Source organism: Microcebus murinus, chromosome 23 (genome assembly GCF_040939455.1).
Source record: "Microcebus murinus isolate Inina chromosome 23, M.murinus_Inina_mat1.0, whole genome shotgun sequence".
Taxonomy (NCBI): domain Eukaryota; kingdom Metazoa; phylum Chordata; class Mammalia; order Primates; family Cheirogaleidae; genus Microcebus; species Microcebus murinus.
The window spans coordinates 20,439,271-20,454,374 of record NC_134126.1 but is presented as its reverse complement, the minus strand read 5'-3'; the positions used below and the strand labels follow the sequence as shown (position 1 = coordinate 20,454,374).

The following is a 15,104-nucleotide window of genomic DNA, read 5'->3' as shown; positions in this document are numbered from 1 at the left end:
CAGAAAATAAAATGTGTTGATGTGAGAATTCATGAAGGCAGAAAATAAGTCCTAAAAAATCTAAAAGTTGTCACATTTACCCCTTATATTTACACAAGACTTAATCTGAATTTTTCCAAATACGGCTGGTCGACTCTGTTTGTAAGCAGAGTTTATAAAACAGGCCCCTGCCTGACCTCTGAGAAGCGCTTCCAAATCCTGAGCAGGCTTTCCTGTACTTTGTATTTCTTTCATCAATATTGGAAAATGAGGGTTTCAGGGATGTTTTCAAAATAAGTAAGAAAACATGATCAAAAGAATATATGTATTGTTTTAGAATTACAGAATGTTCTTTTATTGGCAGGTGTTATATAAAATGCCATAGAAAATTATTATGGTATGCACGCAACTTTTTCGTTGATAGCTAGCTGTTTTCAGGTACTTAAACTCTGTAAGAATTTAAGATTTGAGACTCTTAAAACTATGAATAAGCTCATAGCATTCCATTAAATACCAATGTGTGGCAATTATTATAGGATAATCTTGCACGGTCCACTGAGATTTTTCAAATATTGACAATTTAATTTTTTCGAAGCTAAAAAATGAAAATAGTTTTCTAAAATGTTTAGTACATGGCCAGCAGGTAACATTTCTAGATATGAGAGAATAGATTTGCAATTCCTATCAAAGTGACTTGCACATAATAGGCACTCAATAAAATTGAAGCAATAATAAGGCAGCTGTGATAAAAGTTTTTTTTAATTAATTTCTTAAACTAAACATAGGAAAAGCTAGAAAAGGCTTGATTTCTTATTACTTTCGCCTTCACATTTTAGCTGAAAGATGTAAGAAACACAGAAATTACTACACTCCACATTTGGAAGAGCAGGGTACTCTATGTGCCCAGAGGAAATTCAAGAGCTCAACAAGGAAATTTAAGGAAAGGTAGGCTGAATTCTTCATTAATCAATCCATTTTTCAAGGGTTGGTCACTTTTAGCTTGAATAAGTTCCTTTTAATCTTACAATATAAAAATAACCTAAATATCTGCTTTTGTTAATTCTGAAAATTCAAGAATTTGGGAGAAAATCTATGCAATGGAAAGCAAAGTATGTTGTGACACATATGCAGAGCCAGTTTGCTCTCAAAATCGGCAGGTTATATATGTTACTTTTGATCATAGGTCCTCTGTTATGTGTAAAACAGACACCTGCATCACTGTTGGAAAAGATAAACATGTCAGCATTCAGAAATTAATATTTAAAGCAATTGGGAAAGATATTTGCAATGGAGAAAGCAAAATAACCATGTAGCACTATGATACACATAACTCATATTACTTCATAAAATAAAATAAAATCTATTCATGTAAATATGGTCTGTGCTCATTTAAAAATATTCCTATTTTCTCTTTCATAGAACTCTCTTATGAATCCAAGTTGAAACTTTAAATTCTAAAATGCACCGATCATAAAAGGATGTTTGCCCTGAGATATTAGTTTTAAAATTTCAATATTCTTGAGGGCACACATGCACTTATTAAATGACTTGGAAAATCCTACTCTAGAATTATCTTGATCAATTTATTGAATTTCAGACCACATTTTTCCTTTTCCTTTTATTACATGGACTCAGAGTGTTTTATTCTTATTATAGGTTGTGAGAATAAGAACAAAATTTTTTTTTCCCTTTTGGAATTTTCTTTCCATATATTCCATCCCTTCATTTTCAATAGCACATGGTTTGGGCTAGCAAAGGACTTTCTAATTAGAACATTCCTTAACCTAGCCAGGGAAGCCAATGCTGAATCAAAGGGACAGCCAGCAGCCTGCCTCTGACCAAGGCAAAGAATAAGGATCACTTTCGGGATTTTCCTCTCTTCCATTTGCCTCTCATCCTCACTCTTCTTGTTGCATACTGTGAGGCTGGAACCACTGACAGATCACCCTGAAAGTCTCTCTCCATGTCTCATGTGTTAGTGGGCACCTGCTATAGCAGTTGGCTTTTTCACCTTCTCCCGGACCAATGGTGATGAAGTACATCTGAAATTTAATATTAAAGTGAACTCCAAATATAAATCATTTCCTATCTCCTCTCCTGGTATTCTCCTCTGGGTAGGCTTTCCTGACACCCCATGTTGGGGGGCATGCCTTTCCTACAGGCTTGCTCTGTATACTATAACTATGGTTTTACTATGTGTGCCTCCTGCCAGACATGGAAAAACTTTGGTTCCTTGGTAAACTGGTAGGAGTATCTGAAAGATGAATGATGGCTGCTAAGGGGAAAAGTAAAGTGGGACCCAGATACTAGGATAATTGTCCTCATCGCCCCATCCTCTGTTCACGGAGCAATTATAAATGTGGAAAAAGTAACACAATCTAATGCAACAAGTAAATACAAAATGTTAGTGGTACTTAACAACAGAAATATGTACTAAGAAACGCACAATTAGGCAATTTTGTCATATGAACATCATAGAGTATACTTATACACACCTAGCTGTATAGCCTATTGGTTCTAGGCTACAAGTCTATATAGCATGTTACTATACTGAATATTGTTGTTGTAACACATTGGTATTCATGTATCTAAACATATCCAAATGTAGAAAAGGTACAGTAAGAATATGCTATTATCTTATGGGATACTGTTGGCATATCTGATCTGTCATTGATCAAAACTTCTTTATGTAGCCCATAACTGTACTTAAAGCCTCACTATGTAGGTAATAAGATATATCTTTCCATCAAATTCTAGTCAAAACTCACAGTCTGTTAGCAAAATAATGAACGCACAAAAAAATTGTGTAAGTAAACTTACTGAATAAGCTATTCGATTTCCACAGATTTTATTTAATAATGCCTCTTATATGAATGATTAAAAATATAAATGTGGAATTTTAAACTACAAATTTAGGAAATGATCAAATTTTTAAAAATACAAGACAACTAAATAGTTTAATCTAGAGTAAATTCAGGTTTTGGGGGGTTTTTTTTGGAGGCAGAGGAGTGAGTTTTAGAAAACTATTTCAATGTTATTAATTGATCTAATTGCTTATGTATACCATGTGTGTTTGTCATTAAGAGGACCGAAATAACCAGATATTTCATAGTTCCATCTTCTTACTGGAAAACCTTGAGAAAAAGAAGTTATCTGATTTTATATTGGCCTAGAGAATCCATATTTTTAAGGAAAAGTAGGTTATCTCATATTTTACACAAGGTTGGATTTTAGTAGGCAAAAGAGTATATCCACATTTAAGCTGAAATTTGAAAAAACTTGCCCTTCCCTGCCAACTAAAATTTCTTCATGTATATACCATACAGAAAACAATTGCAAACATACAAGAGAGTGAGGGAACAATAATATAATCAGGACTGATGGTTATTTCTGGTTTAAAGATATCAAAATTTTTAGCTCCTAGACAAGTGTCTTCGTTTTATTAATCACATGCTCCCAAGTCTAACTCAATCTTAGTGCATTTTTGCAAGCTGCAGACTTGCCAGGTGCTCGGACTGCCAGCAGCACATTAAAAGAAATCATGTTGTTTATATTTATCTGGTTGCAAATAGTCGAACACTACACTGACCAAGCTGGCTGGAACAAACATCTTTTATTAACACACGTTTAACAGGATTTAAAATATTCATAGGAAATGTGCATTATTATTATTTGGCATCAGTACACCAGATTTTTAAAAATGCATGGAACTGGATATTGGTGGCACACCGATGTACATGACAAATTATTTGAAAAAAAAAATCTATTAAAATTCCTCACATCCCTTTTCTCTGTTCATGAGAACTTCTCTTTGCACCCATGCATTTGCTTCTCTGGCTATAGCTCATTTCCTGCCTAGGTTTCTCTTTCTGGTTTCAACTCTGTCACAGGCTTGATGAAAATCACTGTCTTGAAATATCACACTAAAAATATTGCCATCGGTGACCCATTTTGGCACAGGGAAGTTTTGAGGCCCTGGCTGATGCAGAGAGGTGCCTGTTGATGGTATGAAATTTAAATGTGGGCATGAGGTGACTTCTCTGTTTTATTCTGTAAGACGATATGTGAAATTTCCACATTGAAAATTGCACTTTGTTGAGCGTGAGGTGCTGGTCAGGATCAAGTATGAAGTGCGATTCTGGCATGGATCTGTCAGCATGGGTGGTTTTATAAGCAATGCTTTGTAGCCTTGACAGAAAAACTGCTTGTGCCCAATGCCAATCAGTCAGTCTTTGTCAACTCAATTGCACAGCCTTTCAGAGATGGCATCCATCTCCAATGACATCCCAAATATAGAGAACACTGTCACTGCATCTCAGGGGTGAGTATATACCAGTAGCATGACCTGGAGGGGCAAATGGCCAGCTTGCTGCTCTCTGCTGTATGTATGACTTCACGCCACACACACAAAGCAGAGGAAGGGAGAGTTCACCCATCTCAGGGAAAGGATTTACAGAAAAATCATGGCTGGGTTTTCCGAGTCAATACCTGCTATATAAATACAGTGTTACTAGTTCTTACTTAAGGAAAATGATGGGCTAACACCACTCACTTCAAACCCAGGCCCTAAAAATCACAAAGATAGCAGGAGAGGACGCTAACCATATACGGTCTCTAAGACTTGTTTTCTAGTAAGAGGAGATGGGAGGTAAGTTTGCTCAACAAAGGATGCTGTGCAAACTGGTATTTTGAAATGTTTGGGACTTTATTTATGTGCTACTTTCCTGCCTATAGATAGGAGGTCGTGGCCTCCATTCATTAAGAATTGTGGGCAGATTACCACTGAGGAAATTTGAGCATTGCCCTTTTTCTGGGGGAAAAGATATTGGTGGTGCCAAAGAAAAGGAAACCCTCTCCCCTTGTTTTAACCCGGCATTCTATTGAGTCATCACCTCTGCAGTGGGTTGAATAATTATTTTTAGTTAATCTTTATGGGGTATCATCAAGCATACTGCTATATCTAAGAAGATTAGAAATCTGTCTTCCGTTATTTTTTAAAAAAATTATTTCTTCAAAAATCTATTTTGAGTGCGAGCTCTCCAGTTCATAAATCTGAAGACAACTGGTGGCCGTGGTGTCAGATTCCCTGGAGTGTCTGTAATGTTCCTCCTAAAGGCGGTGCATTAATGCTTCCGGGGCCTTGGGTGCCGTTTACCGTACTGCGCTGGTAATTTACCAAATGATACCCTTGAGACCAAAAACACTGACATGCCCTTGCCAAGTACCTAACTTGCTCCAGGGAGTAATTCTGAACTGGGAGAAACGAATTAAGTACTATGTATCGTTGCTCATAATGGATGTTTTTTTTAAAATAAACTTTAAAGAAGGTAAATTATTCTGATTTTCATTTGATGTCTTAACCTCACTAAAACGACGCAATTATAGGCATTATAGAAATAAAACGATCTATTTAATATACAACTGATACTGTTCCCATTGCCGTATCTGTGTATTATAATAACATCTAGCCTTTTGAAAGTCACTCAGGTTCTCGCTGGATAGAGAGCCAGAATGGCAACTGGCCAACAGAGCAACCTCGCCTAAGAAGCCCATGATTAAAAGACTTGACAAGATTAACTCTAAAAGCCTCATTGTTCAAAGATACAGTGTCCTCATTCACTCTGTGTAGCTTGATTTAATTTCCAACTTTTCTGAAAAAAAATCTATACTTTTATATATATGCTTTGAGAAGGGGTGATTTGTATAAAACCAAATATTATAAGTATATATTTATTTATCAAATATACTCTAGCTATTATATGTGCAGGCATAACTTTTCATTAAAAACTAGACAATTCTCTTTAGTGGTTGAATATGGGTGTCCCAATCCACCCTTTGTGATTCATGCAGAATTACTGTTATCAGAATATATTTCTCCATCCTGGAGGCTATCTTTTGGTTACAAGTAAAAGTACCACAGAATCTATTTCCAGGAACAAGTATATGAATGCTGTAAGCATCCTCATGAAGTAAGGTCCATATTTCATTTTCTTCTGCCTGTCAGAAATCCTCTAAAACAGAGAACATTTGGTCATAGAGCAGACGATGACGTTTCTCTTACAGGGCACCCAGACGTACCCTGGTGGACAGAATGGGGCCATACCATAATTTATGGTGACTTACTTCTTCCTGTCTGTGGGCCTAACCCTCCAAGTCTACATTTTTTTTTTTTCTTCTTTCTAGAGAGACTGATGACCCTAGCCCCCGTCTCTTGCCCTGAAAAAGATTATTGTCACTAAAGGACAAGAAAATAGGGGAGGCTCATTTGTTTGCTTTGGAAAAATTGAAGACATTTAAAACTCCCTAATGTAGAAGACATTTGGCTGTGTACTGTTCAGACCACTTACTGTCCTCTGCGGTCATGAATGGAATCCAAGTACTATGTGCACTGCCAAATCCATTGGAGGCAACCAACCGAAACATATACTCCGTGTATGGTTGGAGATCTCTCACTTCATAGCTTAACGATGCAGAAGGATTGGAAAATAACCTATAAGGGAAAGAAATGTGAATTAGGAAGTTTCAGAAATTCAAAGAAATAACAAAAAAGTAAAATCTTACAGTAAAAAATTTTCAGCGAATGTCAACATGCAATGTTGTGCTGTCAAATGGTCTCTCTTTGAAAATAAATAGCCCTTTGGCTGAGGGTTTATAATCTTGTGTTTATAGGAGAGGTGAATTCTAGCAGTATTGAGACCGATTGCCATGTAGATTTGAGGAATAGGTATTATAATTTTCTAGCCACAGTTCAGACAACATTTTGTTAGTTGCAGGTATGTCCTTGCTTTGTGTAATACACGTGCTCGTGAAAAGTTTACTGTGAAGAAATCTTACTTTAAATGCCAAATAAATGAAATATAGATATTTTTACAAAGGAAATAATTATCCTCTAGGTTGTTTGCTTGAGGAATAGGTATTTGAGGAATTTGAGGAATAGGTATAATTTTCTAGCCACAGTTCAGACAACATTTTGTTAGTTGCAGGTATGTCCTTGCTTTGTGTAATACACGTGCTCATGAAAAGTTGACTGTGAAGAAATCTTACTTTAAATGCCACGTAAATGAAATATAGATATTTTTACAAAGGAAATAATTATCCTCTAGGTTGTTTGCTTGCTTGTCAGATTTTTTTTTTTTTGAACTTTCGTAGGGTAACCTACACTTGTTACAAATAAGAATTGACCTGTTCTTCAAAAATTTTCTTGTCTACATTGTATCACCCAGCTGACAAGACAGGAGGATGGACAAAGTGGAGAGCTCACTCTAGAAACTCGTGGGTGGAGTGGCCAGGCCTCATCTGGAGTTGGTATCTGGGAGAGCCGGGAGCGTTGTTACGAGCTGGTGTAGACCAGACAACCTGAAGACTGGTTGGAGTGGCAGATGAAAGCCTGGGAGGCAGCACGCCATCTGGAGCTGTCGAAAAACACAGATGAATTAGAGCAGAGAAAACTGTGGAGAACATATGCTGGGTGGAATCGAAATGCTCCATATACTGGAAAAACTGTTCCTCGGGATCAACAACAATGTTAAACATGGTCCATTTAATTTAACATTTTCATTCCTGAACTACTGTACTTCCTTATTGTTCATTTCAACACAATTACATTAGTGTCTCAGTCTTAAACGCCGGCCCCCCAAACAGCAAGACAAATGAACATGCAGCACATTCCCACCTGTACTTCTGTTTACCTAATCGAAAACATGGAGGGAATTTAGCGAAGCAAATATTAAAGTACCTTTTTAATTTAACTCTTTGCTCAACAGGCCAGGCGACTGTACACGGAAGCAGTCCAGATCTCATATTCTTCCCACCTGTGTCCCTCATTGCCACCTGCATCACATCCCTATACGGGAACGCAGTTGGCTTCTCTTTCGTTTCTTTTGGAGGAAGAGAAGTTTGCTAAAATCATGTTTTTCTGTATTGATAAGTCAACGTGAGTGGCTGAAAATAGCATATTCCAGCCTTAATGCTCACCTATGAAAATATAAAAACTAAGCTTTTTTTCCATGTGTTTTATACAGTCAATTAGTCCTTCTCATACTGCCCCTGCCTTTATGCCATGATACTGGAAGTTGGAGGATGGATGTTGGTTTTTCTAGTCTAGTTGAATTTCTGGCAAATCTGCCCTGAATTCAGCACACCTGCTTGATACGGTCTACTAGGGAAACTTACCTGAATGGATCTAGATCTAGAAGGCCTAATAGGTGAGTAAAACTGAAGCTACTCTTACTAAAAAAAAAAAAAAAAAAAAGGACAAGATGACTCTGGCTATTTAATTAATTTTTCTAATAGGTATAACTTGAATGGACCTATCATATAATCATCTGTTCCAAAGCTAGTCAGAAACTCAAAAACAAGTTAAGCAAAATTCTGTGGCTTTAGGATAAATCAGTTGATGACTCTGAGTCTATATTTTCTGGCCTTTAATACATTGACTGCCACAATTGAAAACAAATTTTTCCTCGGGGCCATGGTGTTTTATAATGAAAATATTTATAGAATAAAAACTTCAAAAACAATCCTTTCTAATTTAATGGAAAACTTATTTTTTTATTGTTTTCTGTGTGTGAGTTATATGCAACTTGAAAAAATAGTTCACATGGCTCCCAAGGTGAAGAGACATGACTTACATATACTTTGCGAGGCCCTGGCTTAAAAGTAGTGTGAGTTAACTACAACTCACAGGGAAGTTAATGTGTTACAGTAGGAACAATATTTTCCCCTTGTAGATTGTTGTGAAGATCAGAGGTCTTCTGATAATTATTCGTTGTTAACTATTATTGATATTATTATTATTATATTGGACTGATCTGAACTTCCTTTAATATTATTTAACTGCTACTATAACATAATTTGTTAAGAACATTTTGAGTATTCTAATATAAGTTCCTAATGACCACGGACTACTAGAAGCTATTGGTGAAGAAGGGGGAGTGATCAAAATAATGAAAACAAATAAACTATCTGGGTCCATCTGCAGCCTTCTCTCATACCTCACCTTGTGTAGTGCATGGGTTTTGTGTACTCTCCTATTCAGAAGAACCTGCCTGTGTATAATGAGGCTAATGAAGGACTAGCGATAAGAATGGAAGGATTAGATTACATGTTTCATTAACCTGTTGTAGGCGTTTTGAATTCATCAATAATTCATTTATTTGTTCAACAAACATTTATTGAGGCTCCACTCTGTGCTAATCAGTGTTCTTCACGTGCAGGGAGAACAGCACTGCGTAGACACTGCCCCCTGCCCCTATGTGGCTTATATTTAAGCGAAAGGAGTGGGATATAAACAAACAGATATAGTATCTAAAATGATTCCAGATGGCCGTGGTGCTCTGGAGAAAAATAAAGCAGGGCGAGAAAGAAGGTGAAAAGAAATGTGCCATTTCAGTGATTAGGTAACCATTGGGACTAGATAGGAAGATTATGGGCAGGACATGTCATTTAGTGACAGTTGAGCAGGGACCCCAATGGCTTGAGGAAGTAGCCGTGAGATTGTCAGGAGGAAGAGCAGTCCCGCCAGAGACAGCAGTACCTGCAAAGGCAGCGGGGGAGGAAAAAGCTTAGCTGTGTTTAAGGGTCAGTCGAAAGGCCAGTGTGGCTGAGCCAGATGGCACAAGGAGGAGATGGAAAGGCCAAGAGGTTGGGGGGAGGGAGAGGCAGGGTCCACATCTTGAGGGGCCCTGAAAGTCTCAGTAAGGTCTTTAGATTTCATTCTAAATGGGGCTGGAGCCATTGTATGGCTTTAAAAAAAGGAAATGCCACTATCTGGTTGTAAAATTATAGAGACTACTCTGTGCTAATGGGGACGGGGGCAAGAGTGGAAATAGGGCGGTTATCTATTGCAGTAATCCAGGCAGAAAAAGACAGGAGCTCAGGTGTGGGTGATGGTAGCGGAGGCGGTGCATGCTGTGCTGCCCAGTTGCGTGTGGAGTGCACTGCTTATAGATTATAAGGGAGTCAAAGACAAGGCCAGTGCTTTCAGCCCAAACACCCCAGTGAATGGTGGCGTCATCACTGAGAAGAGAAGCACTAAGGGAAGAAGAGGTTGTGGAGGGGATCTGTTTCATCCATGTCACATATTAGAGGCATATAACACATCTCTAGTGGAGACAGCAAAGAAGAAGCTGTAGATATGAGGTTGCGTAGGAGTCAGGGGCTGATGTATACATGATCTTTAAAGGCTGAAGCTTGAAGGAAACTAGGAAGTGAGTGTAGACAAAGTGAGTTTAGAAAAGGTCTGAGAACTGAACCCTGGAATCCACCATCATTTTGAGGTCAGGAGGAGACCTCTACTGCAAAGGAGACTGAGAAGGAGTTTTGAGTGCGGTTAGGGGAAAAACTAAGAGAAGGTGCATATGGAAGCCAAGTAAAGAAAGCATATGGAAAAGGAAGGACTGATCAACTTTGTCAAATGTGCTGAGAGTTTACAGAAGAAGAAGATGGGAGTTAGACTTTGCATTTGGCCAAGCAGAGGTGTTTGGCGACCTTGTTAGAAGATGTAGTGCAGGGGTAGGCATTGTGGTCTGATTAGAGAACGCAGAGAAAACAAGGAGAGGACAATAAATACGTCAATACAGTGAGCTTAGACAACTCCTTTGAGGTCACTTATTCTAAAGGGGTGTAGGAAAAGGGGCCACAGCTAGAGAAGCTCATGGGGTCAAAGGAAAGTTTTCTAAATACTGGGAGATGTTGCAGCATATATACATGCTTAATGGAAGGATCCAGTAGAAATTACAGAAAATGATAATGCAGAAAAAAGAACAATTGCCAGAGCAAAAGCCTCATGTGGGGAGAGAGAGGAAAGCCCATGCACATGTGAATTAATTGAGAGCCAGAACACTGGCTGTTGCAAAGCTGGGACAGTCCTCCCATTGTGCAGAAGTGAATGCAGTGATGGAGATGCGGGGAAGTGAGTAGATTGGATGGCAGGAAAATAGCAAAGATCTCTTTTGATGATGCCCAGTCTCTCAATGAGCAAAATGAAAGCAAAGACATCAGCTCAGTGTCACAGCATGAGGGTGAACTGAGTACTTGGAGAGAGAGGAAATGGTATGAAATCGTTCTCTCAATTAGTACAAGTGTTTCGTGACTAGGAAACAAAATAAGATTGCTGTGCCTGGCCAACTACCCAATAACTTAACTCCCAATCTTTGGTTTGAAGGACCGTCATTGCTAAATACTTTTTAATGGATACTTTTTGTGGGAATACAAATAGTTTTAACAATGATGATTTCTTATTTGATATATATCCTTTAATTAATTTATAATAAGTGCAAATACAGAAAAACACTGCAAAACCACGGATAAAAAATAAAGCACAAATTGCATGTCAGGTATATGGTTTTATAAGGTAATGGTTTTATATGTTTATAAAACCATATCCCTCATTGATAATTTTTTGTCTAATCTTTCTACATCAAGGACTATAACATCATTGACAATCCAAATTCTCAATGAAAACGAGTTCAAAGTGAACATGAAAAAAATCAGAGTCTTTAATATGTACACAGAAATCCCTTCATGTGTTAAAAACTACACTACTGCACTATTAAGAAAGAACAGAGGAGTGCCCAAAAGGAGGCTCCATAATAATAATAATAATAAAGTAGCATAGGTTCTCTTCTGAGGGATACCACAACAATATGCTCTGTTAAACTGGTGACACTTGATTACATAAAATTGCAAAATATTTCCAAAAAGAGCGATCATCTTAAATTATTTATATATAACCACACTGTATGCTTTCAGTAACACTGAGTTCTGGAAACCTTCCTTTCCCCTCTGTTTAACCCCTTTTATCCTAGATCTACTCCTTAGAGGCTCCTTAGCACCAAAGCAATAACTGGGAGCCAGCCATAATTCCACCTCTGGCTTCTTAACAGAAGAGCCCTGTATCTATCAGCTTGATATATTGTCTCCAAGATGCTATGTTGCTCAAAAAAGCTTCTCTCAAGTTTAATACGACCCTCACGGGGCAAACACTCCACAGACAACCTCCTGAATCAACACATCTTGTCCAGTAAATACTAATTCTACACGGCAACTGGATAAAGCAGCTACCCCAATCTATAAATTCAAAGGAAGAGAGGTTATTTTCAAAATAAAATTTCAAATTTAACCTGCTTTTGAAGGCAAAATTAATACAAAACATTGTGCAATAAATTAAATCACAGATTAGACTACCCTATATGGTATAATCTTTTGAATGGAAGATTTTATTAAACTTTTAAATGATGTACATTGTGGACTCTTCTCTATCTCAAAAAACAAATAAAAACAAAACACAAAAAAATGTACACATACTCCAAAACTTTGCTCCCTACAGATTTATAAAACTCCTGGGGTAAGCTCTAAAATGCAAAAATAGAGGCTTTTTTCCCCCATGGAGCTGGTGACTCCAAGGCTATGGGGACAAGAAGAAGAAAGTTTTAGGGGAGACAATGCATTCACTGTGCTTCCCATATGCACCAATTTACTTCTCAGGACATCCCGCCAATGTGTTACTATTGTGGTGTGGTCTTTGCCTGTATGTGTGTGAGTTTCCAAATAGTGGAATAAAATGCTACATTAAAATATCAACGAAGCCTATAATATTTTGTATTAAATTAATTTCTGTAATAAAAGATATTGACTGCCATTTCTGCACAAGGTTCTTGCTGGGGGTGGGGAAAGGGAAGAACATGTAGAAAGGGTTATAAGATCATCTGCTTTAATAGACAGATAAGACCTGCTTCAAACAGCTATGACACAAGAAAATGTACACAGCATACATGAGGCATAAGGGGTCTGGGGGATTCAGAAGCTAGAAACTCACTTATGGGGTGCCCTGGGCCTTGCCTTTCAGAAGACCCTGGTTTGCAGAGGCACTGCCTTGGGGGCACTATCAGATTGTGCATCCCGGTTAATCATGTTCTCAGCCTCATGTCAGTGCCCAGGGCTCCCCCCAATTCTCCCGTGCTTATGTGCTTATTCCATTCAGATGTGATGCATCTTACTGGGTCCACTTGGACTCTGACTCCAGCCTGCCCCAAACGACCCCCTCACTTCAGAGTTTACATTTTGGCATCCTCATTTAGGTTTCTCTGTTAACACAGGAGAAACCATGACCTTCTATCTATATGCATCCTTCCTGTATCACTGAATAGCCTGGCACATATTCAAAATCCTTGGATTTCACATTTTTTTTTCATCATTTTCTGAAATAGCTACATATCAGCAAGGATTTTAAACTCTAGTTTACAGAATGGAAAATTAAAGTTCAGACACATATATTGAGTCATTGAGTCATGAACAAATTGAAAACAGAAGGCAAGACTCAATTTCCAGTCACTAAACCATATGTCATTTAAAAAGATATTAATTATGAGGAATATGCAGATGTGCTAACAAATGGACAGTCAACCTTGAGCACAAGGATACACAAACAGAGCAGCAATAAATAGGACCAAGCAGGTTCAAACAGATTTAATGTTCACAAAACAGTCTCTCATAAGAGCTAACTTTTTGAAAGCATACTACGTGTCATGTTCTTTAACATAATTATGCCTAATCCTCCGAATTACATTCCAAAATTGTGGTGTTATCTCTTTGTAGCATAGATAAAGAAGCTGAAGCTCAGAGAAGTTAAATATTTTATCTCAAATCACAAAACTGGTTACTGGCAGAATGAGGATTCAAATGAGGACTGTTTTAAGTTCAAAGACAGGGTGCTCTTAATGCTACATCATGGAACAGCCTGCTATAGGAAGTGATTTATAATATAGAATAAATATTAAAATATATTAAATAAATATAAAGGCAACTCATTTGCAACATTAAATAGATATGTTTCAATAAAGGTTGAATTTATTTTCTGTCCAAGTCATATTCTTAAACAGTACTTCCCTGTTCTTATTTCTTTATCACAGTGGGGACTATCTTTTTATCATTCCATAGGGAACTACACATAGAACTACTGGTGTGTGTGTTTGCCAGTTCTCAGGAGTTAGTGAACATCCATAGAAATTCAATGAAATGCAAAATGAAGAAGTCTTCAGGTTAGTAAGAGAAATGCATTTTATGTATGTATGAAGGTATTTATTTATTTATTTATAGATCTACATAATAAGGGCATCTGCTATTTCTTTTTTATTGATACATAATAATTGCACATATTGTGGGGTATATGTGAGATTTTGATACATGAGTACAGCATGTAATGATCAAATCAGGGTAATTAAGATATCCATCATCTAAAATATTTACCATTTCTTAGTGTTGGGAACATTTTGAATCTTGTTTTATAGCTATTTTGAAATGCATAATAAATTGTTGTTAACTATGGTCACCCTACTTTGCTGTTAAACGCTAGAATGTATTTCTTCTATCTAACTGGATATTGTGTCCATTAACTAACCTTTCTTCATTACCCACCCCCTTCTCAGCCTCTACTATCTCTGTTCTGCTCCCTGTCTTCATGAGATCCACTTTTTCTGCTCCCATACATGAGTGTCTGTCTGTACCTGGCTTATTTCGCTTAACATAATGTCCTCTAGTTCCATCCATCTTGCTACAAATGATATAATTTTATTCTTTTTATGACTGAATAATATTCCATTGTGTGTATATAACACACCGAGATTTTAAAATATATTTTATTTTAAATAATATTTATTTTAAATAAATATTTTAAATTTTAAAATATATTTTTAAAATTGTATTACCCATAGGTATGCCATGGATTTGATCTTTGTAGAAGATCTGAAAATAAAACAACAGTATCTTAAAATCAGAAGACAGATAGCTTAAAAGTCACCAACTTTGTACTTCAACCAAATAAGGCATGCTGGCCTAAAACATTCCAAACAGGTGACCCTCAGACCTCTGCTTATTCATTACCAGTGATAGGAAAATATTTGTTTTGCAAGTTGCTTCGGTTGATGACACTGCCTGCCACACACCAGCCCAGAACTATCCACATTATTGGATAGTTCTTGTTATTGGAAAGCACTTTCTGATCTAGAAATAAAAACTGTATCACTTCTAAAAAATTTAGGGTAAATTTAATTTTTTGTTCACACTGAGAACTTGTGAGAGTGAAATGGAGTACTCTGAATAACTAACAGGAATTAAGTGTGCTGCAG

The 15,104-nt window shown here is 37.2% G+C and overlaps 1 protein-coding gene across 1 annotated transcript in view; it reads right to left on the bottom strand.

Annotated features, from left to right (window-relative positions):
* Window positions 1-15,104, bottom strand: part of USH2A (usherin) — a 654,133-nt gene that overhangs the window by 241,606 nt on the left and 397,423 nt on the right. Inside the window, exons 38-39 of the mRNA XM_075997053.1 lie at window positions 7,241-7,391; window positions 6,327-6,469 (exon numbers count right to left, since the gene is read on the bottom strand). Coding sequence (XP_075853168.1) covers window positions 6,327-6,469; window positions 7,241-7,391 — 294 coding nt within the window. The remainder of the gene's footprint in view (window positions 1-6,326; window positions 6,470-7,240; window positions 7,392-15,104) is intronic.